Source organism: Oryx dammah, unplaced genomic scaffold, assembly GCF_014754425.2.
Source record: "Oryx dammah isolate SB20612 unplaced genomic scaffold, SCBI_Odam_1.1 HiC_scaffold_26, whole genome shotgun sequence".
Classification (NCBI taxonomy): Eukaryota; Metazoa; Chordata; class Mammalia; order Artiodactyla; family Bovidae; genus Oryx; species Oryx dammah.
This window is the reverse complement of record NW_024070210.1, coordinates 34,919,077-34,933,578: the sequence shown is the minus strand read 5'-3', so window position 1 is coordinate 34,933,578 and position 14,502 is coordinate 34,919,077. Positions and strand designations below refer to the sequence as shown.

General features: G+C 41.9%; 1 protein-coding gene and 1 non-coding gene across 2 annotated transcripts in view; one reads left to right on the top strand and one right to left on the bottom strand.

Annotated features, from left to right (window-relative positions):
- TBPL2 (TATA-box binding protein like 2) overlaps positions 1 to 5,978 on the bottom strand; it is a 30,713-nt gene extending 24,735 nt beyond the window's left edge. Inside the window, exons 1-3 of the mRNA XM_040227595.1 lie at positions 5,931 to 5,978; positions 2,414 to 2,871; positions 1,453 to 1,540 (exon numbers count right to left, since the gene is read on the bottom strand). Coding sequence (XP_040083529.1) covers positions 1,453 to 1,540; positions 2,414 to 2,871; positions 5,931 to 5,978 — 594 coding nt within the window. The remainder of the gene's footprint in view (positions 1 to 1,452; positions 1,541 to 2,413; positions 2,872 to 5,930) is intronic.
- Positions 4,193 to 4,274, top strand: TRNAS-GCU. Its single transcript has one exon. It is a non-coding gene; the product is annotated as a tRNA-Ser (tRNA).
- Positions 5,979 to 14,502: the final 8,524 nt, after the last annotated feature.

The window sequence follows — 14,502 nt, the reverse complement described above, 5'->3', positions numbered from 1 at the left end:
CATGATTCTAAAATGTACATGATTCTAAAAGGTAAGAATAATAATAGTAAAGCTAAAATTTGAGTATCTGTTATGTTTCAGACCCTATGCTAAAAGCTTTATAGGACTTATTGCATTTGAAGTGCTGACAGTAAAAAGAACCCTGAGTCAGCACTACACCCAACTGATCAAGGCCTATTAATGTTTCCCAGGTGTTTACTAAAAAGGTGGCACTCTCACCTGATGCTCATTTTGTTAAATTCTTAAGACATCTGAAAGGCCAAATCAGAATTTTTCCAGCTGTCAAGTCTGCTGCTGCTGCTGCTGCTAAGTCACTTCAGTCGTGTCTGACTCTGTGCGACCCCATGGGCTGCAGCCCACCAGGCTCCTCCATCCATGGGATTTTCCAGGCAAGAGTACTGGAGTCGGGTGCCATTGCCTTCTCCGGCTGTCAAGTCTAAGTATGGACAAATCCTATGCACCAAATTGAGAGGAGAACTGAGGACGGCAGCTGAGGCTCAAGATGTTGATTGCTCAATTGTGTACTCAATCATAGCTACATCCTTAAAAATTCTAGCCCATCACTGGGCTTCTGTCCTCATCATAGCTAGCAACACAAAAGATAAATAGGAAAGCTTTGTTTCACTAGGTAGTATTCAGTTAATATTTAAATTCAGATGTCAATAGCACCACTACCACAACAGGAAAAACAAACACTTTATCCATAAATAGTTGATGTTGGCAAGGTCCTCTGGGTTCTGACTAATATGGCCTTTCTCATCTAACTCCTTAAATCCTCCACTACCCAAGACAGTGAACTTTTCCCCCGTAGGCACCAGGTCTTACTCATCTTTGTACTAAGTAATTTAACTAATCATTAATGTTGATTGAATTAATAAATCCTAGGTAAACAGACCACTGAAAATAGGATGCTTGGCCTTGGAAAGACACAAAAAAGAATAGATTTTATTAAACTTTGATTTTAATAGATAAGATAGAATTTAATAAAATAGATTTTATTAAAGCCGGAATCATACACTTCAACTTTGCACTTTATACAATTGAGATTTCCCAGGTAAGAGAAACTATAAGTGAAAAAATACATGTGTCAGCTGAATGGGAAAACAATTAGAAAAAATTATTTCCATGAATATGATGACATTGTAAGAAAGTTAGCATGTCCATAGTCAGGCTGAAAATAGTCACACTGAAAGGTTTTTCTGAATAACAAGGAAAATATCTTAATGTTTAGAACTGCTTAATAAGTATTCAACACAGAAAAATGAGATTATTTTTATAAGTTCAAAACAGAGAATCAGGCAATTAAACTTTCAAATTGCCAGAAGTCTTCCACCAAACATTTTTTCTTTTTAAAAAATATTAACAAAGAAATGAGTCAATATCATGATCCTATGAAGGAAAGAACATCTAAATAGAACCTAATCATTGAAAAAAATTACTGAGAAATCTTACCTTTGGGTTATATTCTGCATTTTTTGCATGCAAAGCTATTTTCTTCAGATCCAATTTACAGGCCAGGTTTACAGTGGAAACTATGTTCCTAAAGAAATAAGTCAACCTAAGTTATACCAGATTTAAAAAGTACAAAATAATTTAAAAATGTTTACTTCTTCATTTTATAGGTTTAGGTGACTTCCTAGGGGGAGAATTATTCTAAAGGTGAAATATATAGTTACACAGTCCTTAGTATATTGTAAAACTCCTAAAGGACTAAAATAGCTTTTTCTAAAATTTCATGACTGACTAAAATTAAGTTTTAGATCTTTTTCAAAATGCCTCAAAATAGAAAGCACAACATCAAATCAACTTGCAAATCAAATTCAGTTTTACATTTTTTTAATCCTTTGTGTTATTCCAACTCCAACCACAATTTACAACAACTAAAGTGCTTTAGTGTAAACAATCGGAGAAGGCAATGGCAACCCACTCCAGCACTCTTGCCTGGAAAATCCCATGGATGGAGGAGCCTGGTGGGCTGCAGTCCATGGGGTCGCAAGGAGTCAGACACGACTGAATAGCTTCACTTTCACCTTTCACTTTCATGCATTGGAGAAGGAAATGGCAACCCACTCCAACGTTCTTGCCTGGAGAATCCCAGGGATGGCGGAGCCTGGTGGGCTGCCATCTATGTGGTTGCACAGAGTCGGACACAACTGAAGTGACTTAGCAGCAGCAGCGGTGTAAACAATATAATCCTTCAGGAATATGTAGACTAACCCTCAACTCCTGCTTAGGAGATCAAGAGTTGGTGCTTCATTTTTCAGGTAAATAGTCTAAAACCAAGTCCACTAAGAGCTGATAAAACAAAGGATACTGGGATCTGAAATTCTCTTCCCTACACTATTATGATCCCAGTCAAGAATACAAAATCTATACTCAGAAGCATTACTCATTTAAAACAATAGCAACTTACTGTAGTTGAGGCACAATTCCAGAACATTCTGAAATAGGGGCCATTGGTGTCATAGGAGTTATGGACGCCAGAGGCAAGGAGTGTGGTTTCTCAGGAGAGGGCTGGGCTGAGTTACCATCAGCAGGGTGCAGATGTGAATGGGAACTTGACCCACTGCTGCTGTTTAAGGCCAGCCCAGTGTCCAGTTGGCTGGGTAAGAGCAACGTAGTTTGCCGACTTTGAGTTTTACAGTTTTCTTCAATTTCATGCTTGCTCCTAATGACAGTCTGGTCTTTATTTTCTTGGGAAAGCTCATTTGGTAAGAAGCTAAGATCCGCAGCTGAGAAACTGCCAGATGTTTCTGTGACTTCTTCAAGCTGGGGATTAAATGCAGTCTCTGGATTTGATGAAGTAAGCATGTCCACATCATAAGGCACAGCTGGGCTCAGCAGGGGTGATCTGGATGGGGTAGGGGCATCCTAGGCCGTTCCCAAAACAGATAAAACACAACACACAGAACATCATGTCACACCCAAAGGATGCCGCCTTGGCTGGCAGGCAGTGTGTTCAGGAGGAGGCCATTCAGATAGCTTATATTCACACCCTGCTCTTTCCACAGTCTCCTTAAAGCTCTACTCTAGGGTTACAACACACTTCATGAAAACAGGAAAATGTATCTTAAAATACAGAAAAAGCAGGTTTCAAAAAACGTTTTTCTTTGGTTAGATTTGTAGTAAGTCGCTACTCTAAATCCACTTCTGTAATTCAGGCAAGTTGGCAATCACACTCTAAATCTGTACTTTGAAAAGTACAGATTTTTCTGTACTCCCTAAGTTGATTATAAACTTTAGTTGACTTAGAAGTTTTTTTTTTTTTTGGAGTTTTAAAATCATATTTTAAAGAGAAGAGCAGTAAGTGAAGGAAGCTGAGGATACAGCCTTGAGTGCTAATCAAGCCTCCACAAAGGACTCATCTTTATTCCTTCTAGTCAAAGGAGAGATAAGAAATCATTCCATTTATGTGCATGGGGGAAAGTTATTGAAATTTAAATGGAAAGACTAGTTTAAATCAATGTATTGTACTTCCAGCCCAGGGACAGCTAATCAACTTCCATTATCATCAACCGAGGGAATGAGGTGTGCAACTGAGGGAAACAGCTAATATAAAACTCATGGCCTTTGTTATGGAAAAAAATTGTTGGTACATATTACCACCCACGTCACCCAAGTTGCACGCCTGGATTCTATATTTTGACCACTAGCTGGCAGGATAACCTCACCCATCAGTAGATCTTACTTCTAATAATTGAACAGTCACGAATGCCTTGTGCTGTGTCTTCTCCACGACAAAGTTATCTCAGCTAATATGTCTGGCTAAAAGTGTGTGCTCAGTCGTGTCCAACTCTTTGCAACCTTATGGACTGTAGCCCGCCAGGCTCTTCTGTCCATAGAATTTTCCAGGCAAGAGTACTGGAATGGGTTGCCATTTCCTACTCCAGAGGATCTTCCTGACCCGGAGATGGAACTCATATTCTTTACCACTGTGCCACATGGGAAGTATACATATATCTGTGTGTGCTGTGTACTAAGTCACTTTAGTCGTGTCCGGCTCTGTGAGAATCACCAGACTCCTCTGTCCATGGGATTCTCCAGGCAAGGATACTGGAGTGGATTCACATGCCCTCCTTCAGGGGATCTTCTCAATCCAGTGATGGAACCTGGGGCTCCTGCATTTCAGTCAGATTCTTTACCATCTGAGCCACCAGGGAAGCCCATAACAAGTCTGGCTAGATTCTATTGGGACGAGGTGGCCGAGTGGTTAAGGCGGTGGACTGCTAATCCATTGTGCTCTGCACACGTGGGTTCGAATCCCATCCTTGTCGGCCTGTGGCTTCTGTGGCCCACTTTGCATTTTATGGGGCTTCCCTGATAGCTCTGGAGAAGGAAATGGCAACCCACTCCAGTATTCTTGCCTGGAGAATCCCACGGACGGAGGAGCTTGGTGGGCTACAGTCCACGGGTCGAAAAGAGTCGGACACAACTGAGCGACTTCACTTTCACTTTCTGATAGCTCAGTTGTAAAGAATCCTCCTACAAAGCAGGAAACCCTGTTTCAATTCCTGGGTGAAGATCCCCTGGGGAAGGGATAGGCTACCCACTCTAGTATTCTTGGGCTTCCCTTGTGGCTCAGCTGGTAAAGAATCTGCCTGCAATGTGGGAGACCTGGGTTCGATCCCTGGGCTGGGAAGATCCTCTGGAGAAGGGAAAGGCTACCCACTCCAGTATCCTGGCCTAGAGGATTCCATGGACTGTATATGTATAGGCCATGGGGTCTCAAAGAGTCAGCAGGACTGAGCGACTTTCACTTTTACTCTTTCACTTTCAGATCCAATTGATGGTGCTGTTACTACAAGTCCAGCAGATGGCAGCGGTGACTAAATGTTAGACAAAAACACTTGGAAGAATGCAGTTATTCTCTTAAAATAAGATTTGACCTTATTTCATTTTGAATTATGTTATTGGCCCCTATCTCCCTCCACCCCCACCCCACAGGTGGACCCTAGGGAGAGTGAGGTGGGGACAGCGGCCCAGATCCCTCTCCATTGTTTCCGTGGCCTCTTCTGTTCTAGCTAGAAAAGATTCCATCAGCCAGTTTACACTGAAGCACTAATGTCTGCAACATCGGTGACTCCCCTCCTTTTTCCATTATGGCATTTTAGCAGAAGGCAAAACTCCCACCCAAAGAACTGAACTTCAACAAGGAATTTGAAGCAATGGCAACAAGATATTAAAGAGGGATGTTTTATGTCAGTGGAAAGCCTGAAAGCCTCCTGTCTGAGTTCACTTATAGGAACACACCTTAGAGAACAAGCTTACAGAGTATTCCCTAGGTATACAGAGTATAGCCTTATACCTGAAGAAACTTTTTGTTAAACTGTGTTTACAGAGCCATTAACTCATCTTTCACGAATCTTCCCAGCTTGGGCTCTCCTTTGCCATGTTAAACGCTGTGGGACTTCACAATTTGTACTTCCCTGCTAATCACTGGTCTATTTAAGCACCCCCAACTGCCACCACCCCCTCCGTAAGTTGCTCTCTTGCTTTTTCACTTGTTTTTGGTTCCACCACAGGCATGATCTTAATTTCCTTAGCAGTGATGGAAATCCAGACCCCTAAAATGGAAACTCAGAGTCTTAACCACTGGACCAACAAGGAAGTCCCTTGTTTTTCTTTTTGGAGACTCTTTCCTCTGTTTTCTACAGTTCTTAGATTCAAAAGCAAAAACCTCAAAATGTAAGAATCAACAAGCTGAAAGAAGCCTCAGGTGTCTCCAATTTGTATTCACACTGGAGCAGCAACCTTTAGCAAGTTAATTCATCTCTCGAACCTTCTAGTTTTTTCAACTGAAAGATGGGGATAATGAAGCCCAGCTCCTACGCTCGCTAGAAGTTTTACTAGAGATAAAATGAAGGCAGACTCCGGGGTGTGCTGGACGTGGGCCCTGACTCTGGGACAATGGCGGCGGCTTCCAGGCTCACCTGGGCGGAGCACTGGTCCAAGTAGAGCTCCAGGTACGGCTCCTCCATGGGTGGAGGGCTCCCTGTTGGGAGTTGAGAGGTTGGGAATGAGGGGAAGAGCCAGCGCGAATGGAGCTGCGCCTCAGTTGGCCAGGCGTGTGGGGCGCAGAAGCCATTTATTGGCTGCTGCTCGTGGCGAGGCGGGGCCTGGGCCAGGGCTGGGAGCAGGGGACCAAGGGCTGGGAGCAGGGGACCAAGGGCCGGGCAGGGGCCCTCGCCCGGTCCCCCCAGTCCCGCAGACGGCTGGGGGGAACAGATGATGAACCAGGAAGGGGGTTGCAGAACTCAGCACCCGGCCTATGAGTCCCTTACCTTGCTGGGGAAGGAGGGCTGGGGAAGGAGGGCTGGGGCAGGAAGATTGTTCTCGCCTGAGTGCAGTCGCTGCACTCGGCCCACAGCTGAGAGGCAACGCGGCCTGCCAATCTGGAGAAGTCCTTCCACCTGCAAATGCTGCCTTTGCCTTTTGCAGGAGAAAAGGTCTCAGTGTTGTTCAGTCACTAAGTCATGTCCGACTCTTTGGGAGCCCACGGACTACAGCACGCCAGGCTTCTCTGTCCTTCACAATCTCCCAGAGTTTACTCAAACGCATGTCCATTGAGTCGGTGATGCCATCCAACCATCTCATCCTCTGTCTCCCCCACTTCTTCTCCTACCCTCAATCTTTCCCAGCATCAGGGTCTTTTCCAACGAGTCAGTTCTTTGCATCAGGTGGCCAAAGTATTGGAGCTTCAGCATCAGTCTTTCCATGGAATATTCAGAGTTGATTTCCTTTAGGATTAACTGGTTTGATCTTCTTGCAGTCCAAGGGACTCTCAAAAAATCTCCAGCACCATGATTCAAAAGCATCAATTCTTTGGCACTCAACCTTCTTTATGGTCCAACTCTCACATCTGTACATGACTACTGGAAAAACCATAGCTTTGACTATACGAACCTTTGTCAGCAAAGTGATGTCTCTGCTTTTTAATACACTGTCTAGGTTTGTCATAGCTTTTCTTCCAAGGAGCAAGAGTCTTTTAATTTCATGGCTGCAGTCACCATCTGCAGTGATTTTTGGAGTTCAGTGTTAGCAACATGAAATGGGTTGGGCAGTGGGAAAAAAATTTTTTTAATAGAATTTTTTTTCTTGAGTAAAGTGAGTGGAATTTTAGGCACTTTACCCAGTCAGGTGTTGGACTTTTATGTTATAATCACTTCTCACTTTCAAATCCCAGCTGGCTTTTTTCCAGTTTCAGAGAATTCAGTCTAAAGCCACATAAAAGAATGTGTTGCTGCACTTAGGGTTGTGCTGTGCTAAATCTCTGCAGTCATGTCTGACTCTTTACAACCCCATGGACTCTAGCCCACCAGGCTTCTCTGTCCATGGAATTCTCCAGGCAAGAATACTGGAGTGGGTTGCATTTCCTTCTCCAGGGTATCTTCCCCACCCAGGGAATGAACTCATGTCTCTTATATCTCCTGCATTAGCAGGCTGGTTCTTTACCATTAGTGCCACCTGAGAAGTCCACAATTAGGGTTGATGCAGTTCAGGAAGATAATGTAAAACCAAATAACCAGAAGATTTTCCTCTTTCTTGAAATTTAATTTTTAGTGTCTCAGCTTTCATAAGAATTTACATGTGCAGAATGGTTCTATAAATATAATTGATACTCTTAATATGAGATATTTCAAAATGGAGACATGCATGTCCCCATTCTAGCCTATGCTCTCTGAGAGGAGGATTGTTAATTACTCATCTTTGTGCCTTTGAACCAAGCTCATAGATAATCAGTAAAATTTGATCAGTGAATGAAAAACTGTCCTCAGAATAGATCATAGTAGAGACAGAGAATTCTAAGAATCAGGTCTAAAAATCGCATACAATTTCTAATCGAGAATATAAGATATATTTTGACAAAGCTGGGATTTTATATAATAGTTATACTGATGCATTATTTAATCTAATGATTTATATTTAATAAGATAGCGCATCAAAAATGTTTAGCATAATACCTGTTTAGTAGCTCAAATAGTTCAAATATTAGCTCTTAGTTTTGCTATTAGACAGATAAGGACCAAATTGTGTCTCGCCTCTCCCCCCCCAGTTCATATGCTAGAAACCTAATCTGGGTAATTTGTGTCCTTATAAGAAGAAAGAGACATCAGACTATGAGGACACAGTAGGAAGGTGGTCGTCTTCAAGCCAAGGAAAAGGGCCTCAGGAGAAACCAGACCTTCTGACTCCTTGATCTGGGACTTTCAGCCTCCAGAACTGTAAAAAAATATATTTTTGTTGTTTAAGCCATTCTGTCTGTGATATTTTGCTGTGACAGCCCTAGCAGGCTAAAATATATGCTTATAAAGTATCTCATCATATGTGGTAGGTGGAATCCTGAGATGGTCCCCCAAATTTCCACCTTCTCCCAGTTATTCAAACAATAATCTAGGTGCTGCTGTAAAGGTAGTTTGCAGGTTTAATTAAGGTCCCAAACCAGTTAACTTTAAGAAAGAGAGACACATTATCCTGAGTGAGCCTGACCTAATCAACTCATCATGTGAGGCCTTACAAGGAACCGGGCCCTTTCTTGGGAGAAAGATTCAAAACTTGAGAAAGAATTGCCATGAGGGAGACCCTCTATTGCTGCTTTGGAGATGGATGGGGTCGTGTTGCAGAGAGGGTGGGTTACTTGGAGGAGCTGAGAGTGGCCCACACTTGAAACCAGCAAAGAAATGGAGACCTCAGTCCTACAGCTGCAAGGATCTAAATTTGGCTGGCAACAGAGAAAGGAGTTCCTGAAAGAAATTCAGCCTAGACATGACCTTCATTTCAGTCACGTAAGGTCTGAGCAGAGAGTCCAGTCATGCTGTGCTCAGACTTCTGACCTGTACAATTGTGATCTTATAAAAAGGTATGGTTTTGAACCACCAAACTTGTGGTGATTTGTTATACAGAAATAGAAAACACATACATCATAAGTTATGAATAAGAAGTAGGGACACAGATTTGCAGTGATCTGCTGGACAAATGATAAGTTGAATGAATAAAATGTTAATAATTCTGAGTTTGAAGTTATTTTCAAATAAAGAGTTTCAAAATAAAAGATGAATGACTGGTTTTGTAGATGTTTTCAGCTTTCGTAAGAGTTAATTTATTCAAAATCTTAAATTGTTTTATTTCTGAGAATCAAAGATCGGTATGGTTTTGCTAAATAATAACTGATTGCTGGCATTTGTTCACCTCTTACAATGGGCCAAGCTATATTCTAAGTATTTCCTATCTATGAACTCACTTAAACATCACAATAACTCTGTGAGGTAAAGTGAACGTGTTCGCTCAGTCGTGTCAGACTCTGTGACTCCATGGCCTATAGCCCACCCGGCTCCTCTGTCCGTGGAGTTCTCCAGGGAAGAATGCTGGAGTGGGTAGCCATTCCCTTCTCCAGGGTATCTTCCTGACCTAGGGAATGAACCCAGGTCTCCTGCATTGCAGGTGATTCTTTACCTAATACTCTTTTATCATTTTACAGTTGAGGATACTGAGGCACAGAGAAGTTAAGTAACTTGTCCCAGGTCACTCAGCTCCTATTCAGAATTCTAACTCCAAAGCCACATGCTATGTATTGTTCCCCCATCAAAGTCTACAGATGTAGTCTACAAAGTCTACAGATCAAAGTCTACATTTCAGATTAGTAGTTTGTTTTCATTTGCACTGTGCTTGTTAATCTGTTTTGATTCTGAAGATTTTTTGTCTGTTTTATAGCTCAGAATTTGTAATATTTTGTACTTTGACAAAAATGGGGGGTACAAAAAACCCACTGTATCCAAGCATTTTAATTCATTATTTCATAATTTACTATTGTAAAGATGAAATGAGTTGAATGGGAGTATGTGTGAACTTTTACCAAGCACTTTGCATGAAGTATTGTTTGTAATGTCTTTAAGAGAGTAATGCCAAACCTGAAACATTGTAAGTCAACTATACTTCGATAAAATATATATATTAAGGAAAAAAAAGGAGAGTAACATCAAGACTTAGATGGACCATGTCAATGATCATGAAGACTCATTGAGAGGTCAACTCTGTGAAAAATAGGCTTTTAACTCTGTAAGAGTTTGCCCCTCATCATAGAAAATATTAAAAAGAACCCACATCTCACATTAAATGTAATTTATATGAAACTATTTAATAGCTGAGTTGCTGTGATTAGTTGATATGTCACATTTTGTAAACATTTAATCTAATGTTTCAATTTTGAATTTAAAAGACTTTGGAGCCAATGGATTTTTCTCAGCTCTCAAACAATTTTATTGGCCCTTGAAAAGCTTGTAGGGCGTAGGTGCTGGGCCATAGCTGCTAAAAGGCAATCACACTGCTTGCTGCAGAATGGAGATGGAATTTCACTGTTGATGAAACTTTAGGAAACACCATCTCTAGGTGTTTCCTAGAGGGTGCTCTTTCCTCTCCAGAAAGGAACTCCTTGTTTGGGGAGCAAAGAGCTTTTGGAGACAGAATATAAAGGAGTCCTTGCACCCTAGATGTTAAAATAAAAAGTGAATATTACTCTGTGCTCAGAAGACCAGAGGGTACTTCCAAAAATACTGATAACTAGAATTAGGGAATTCCCTTGCCATCCAGTGGTTAGGACTTCAAGCTTTCACTGCCAGCAGCAAGGGTACAGGTTCAGTCCTTGGTCAGGGATCCTGCAAACTGCAGGGTATGGCCAAAAAAGAAGAATTAGGATTTGTCACTGTACCAATCAGTGCAAATATATTTTTACATAATTATACAAATGGATTCAATTTTTTTAGTGGCAAAAGCAACTGTAAGTGCTTTAGAGTAATCTACGTTCGTACCACCTTGATAGGTGCATAAGTGAGGGGCAATTTTGCTGCCTAGGAATAAGCTGAGAAACGAGAGTTTGCGAGGTCACTAGGTTTCTTGAGGCCATGTTAGGAGAGAACGTTCTTTAACCTGGTGCCAGTTTTGCTAGATGCAGCCTTCTCTTTCTTTTGGGAGCCCTGGACATTCATTGTGATGAATCTCCGCATTGAACTGTCAGTTCTCCTGACAGGGATTTTATACACAAGAATAGGTAGGTGGATTTGAGCACTGCTTGAAGGTCTTGTGTAGATCAAAATTTGATGAATTCTCTTCCTTTCAGTAATTATTTGAAATAAAAATGTCCTGCAATAACTCATCCTTTCCCTTTTCAGTGGATTTGGAGCATAAGAGTCAGTGTCTGGGAAAGAGCCTGGGTTAGGACTTAATCGAGGAGGCTCTGAAGCACAGTCACAGATAACCTTCTTAGTAACCACAGCCTTGGCTCCCTGCTCTCAGTCCATGGCAAATTTTGCATGGTAACCGCTCCACAGTGCTTCCCTGATAATGCCAATGCTTTCCTTCTCAGGTGACACTGTGCTCCGCATGAAAAGAAGACTTGCTGTGTTTTAATTTTTGCAGAAAAATGGCTCAATTTCTTGTAAAATGAAAAAGTTAAAATTTCACAAGTTCTCTTCTCTTTGATTCATCCTCATTATTTTCTTTCTATAGGTACCATTAGAGAGTTTCTGTGATAAAGAATACATTACTTTTAAGCCTATAGATAGCAAGAGTTATGTATGAGCATAGTTTCGGCAGTTGTTACATGGAAACAGAACCGCATCAATCAGCCCTGATTCTGGGCATGATGGAGTTGCTTTATCATTTCCCGAACTGAATACATCCAGGCAAACCTCATCCCAGAATTCTGCTCTACCTGCCCTACCGGGCACAGCAGATCAGGTTTTCCGGCATCTGCTTGGGAAAATATGTATAAGGGTTTCTGCTTCTGTCTTCTCTTTCACCTACACTTTGTACACACCTTGCTAAAATATGAATCTTTGCACATGCCTGTGCTTGCACATTGTATAATTAGAGGCAAGTTGGGAATGACTCTCCAACACTATCTTTCCTGCCTCCAGAATTAACATTTAAAATTTTAATTCTGATACGCATTCTCAGGAAACTTAAAATGTGTATATTTCTTATGCGAAATCAGGTAAACTTCTGAGATTGCAGCTGTTTACCCATCTGTGAAGGGTCTGCCTCAGTATTTCTAACCTGGGAAATGCAAGAAGATTGTTTTTGTTCTCTGCTTGGAAGAGAGGAATATGTGGATACATATTAGGAGGTGGTAGTGTTCGGTGGTTCAGAGTCTGAACTTGGCAGTTAGATTCAGTTGGAATCGAATTTCATCATGCACAAGGATTGTGGTTGCAGGTGTTATTTACTATCTATAAGCCTGAAGTTTCTCCCCTGTGAAATGGAGCTAATCACAGGTTTCTCTTAGATTTGTGGTGAGGATTACAAGCAATAATCAGTAGAACACAGTTCCTGGTGCTTACTAAGTGCCCAGTCAATGATGGTAGGGTTACAAGAAATATTATCTGCAGCCAAGTGGCAGTGACTGCCAGCCCTCACGTCTAATGGTGAACATCTTTAGAGTATTCTAAAACAAAAGAAAAGAACCATTTCTTAAGAGCCTTGACCCTTTAGAAATAGCCCGTGGGATTACATGGGGGAGAATACAGTGTGTAGAAAGAGGGAGCAGGGCAGTGAAGGTTTCCACATTCCTGAGAGGCCCTTGAGGGGAGCAGCCTTTGGGAGGTGAGTCAGCACACCTACCCAGTTCTGAAGAGGCTGCTTAGGGCTACTGAGTCACTTTTCCCTTAAACCAGGAGCCAGCCCCTCCCCACCCCCTTTCTTCCCTCTATTTCAGAGTCACATCAATGCTAAGAGGTACAATGAGAATGATAAAATATAATTACCATGATGACAAATCCACAGATGATGTTCTTTATGAAAATGGACTCTCCTTGGACATGCTGGCTCACTCAGAAGGGCCACTGAGTGACAGACCTCCCAGTTGTGCTTCTTGTAAGCCAAAGGGAGTAGCTGCTGGCAGAAAGGTCCTGGGAGTGGCCAAGAAGAGACTCCCCACCTTTGGGGACGACTTGAGCACTTCACTGCTGATGGGGGGCTGGATAGAGCACTCACCCCTTCATAACATTTCCAAATATGTCTCTGTGATGACTTTTTTATTTCAAGGCAACTTATCTGTCATTTTCCCCCAATATTCTTTACTCTGTGCAAGACACGTCTTAGATGCCATGGAGGATACAGAGATGTCTGTCTTTAAGGAACTTACAATATTAGGGAAAATGATAAAATCCACCACAATAAAGATAATAATAATAATAACACTTATTGATATTTTACTGTTTCCAGGCTCTGCTTTAAGACCCCTTCAGTGTTTTTTTATTTGGACTTCCCTTGTGGTCCAGTGGTTAAGACTCCATGCTTTCACTGCAAGGGGCATGGGTTCCATCCCTGGTGGGGAACTAAGATCCTGCATGCCATGTGACTAAAAAAGTTTTTTTTTAAATCAAAACAGTACTATTAGAAAATGTAATTATCATCTCAATTTCAAAGATGAGGAAACTGAGGTCTGTGAAAGTAAGGGGCTTCCTTGGTGTCTAAGATGATAAACAATCTGCCTGTAATTCAGGACACCCGGATTCGATCCATGAGTTGGGAACATCCCCTGGAGGAGAGAATGGCAACCCACTACAGCATTCTTGGGCTTCCCTGGTGGCTCAGACGTAAAGAATCTGCCTGCAACTTAACTAAATCCTCCTTGGTGCTATTGCATGCTTGTACGCAGGACTCATCTTAGTGTGAGTTACTTGGAAGTTACTTTTTGTGAAATAACTCACACAAAGATGAATCCAAAATCAAGGTGCTGGCAGGATTGGTTCTCTCAGGGACAATCTGTTTCATCCTCTCTCCTAGTGTTTGGTGGCTGCCAGCACCCCTGAATTAGGGCTGCCAATCTCTGTCTTCATCGCCTCATGGCTGCCTCCGTGTGTCAGTGTCTCCAGTCTCCCCCTGCCTTTCTCTTAAAAGGGCACTTGTCACAGGATCTAGGGCCCCTCCAAAATCCAGGATTGTGAGAGAATAAATTTCTCTTGTCTAAAGCCACCCAGTTTGTGATAATTTATTGTGGCAGCCCTGGGAAATGAATACAAAGGCTATGCAAGAATCGCTGGGAAACAACAGCTCAAGCTAAGACGCTAAAGTGGAAAAATACAGAGATGTGAGTGTGTGTCTCTTTCAGTTTGATTGAAGCATAAAGATCCTGAAAGGGAACAGGGTGTTGAAGATGGAGGTCATATCATATGATGGAAGGCAGTGAATTTCAGGTTAGGAAATCTAGATTTTATTTGCTGAGCAATGAGGAAAATTAATCAGAAAATTAAGGTATCCCTGAGCTGGCAAGAGGTGATGTGTGTGTGTGTACTCAGTCATGTCTGACTCTTTGCGACCCATGCAGAGTAGCCCTCCAGGCTCCTCTGTCCATGGAATTTTCCAGGCAAGAATACTGGAGTGGGTTGCCATTTCCTTTTCCAGGGGATCTTAGGGATCAAATCCACATCTCTTTGCATCTTCTCATTGGTTGGCGAATTCTTTATCACTACCACCTAAAAGCAAGAGATAATACGTATGTGTTCAGTT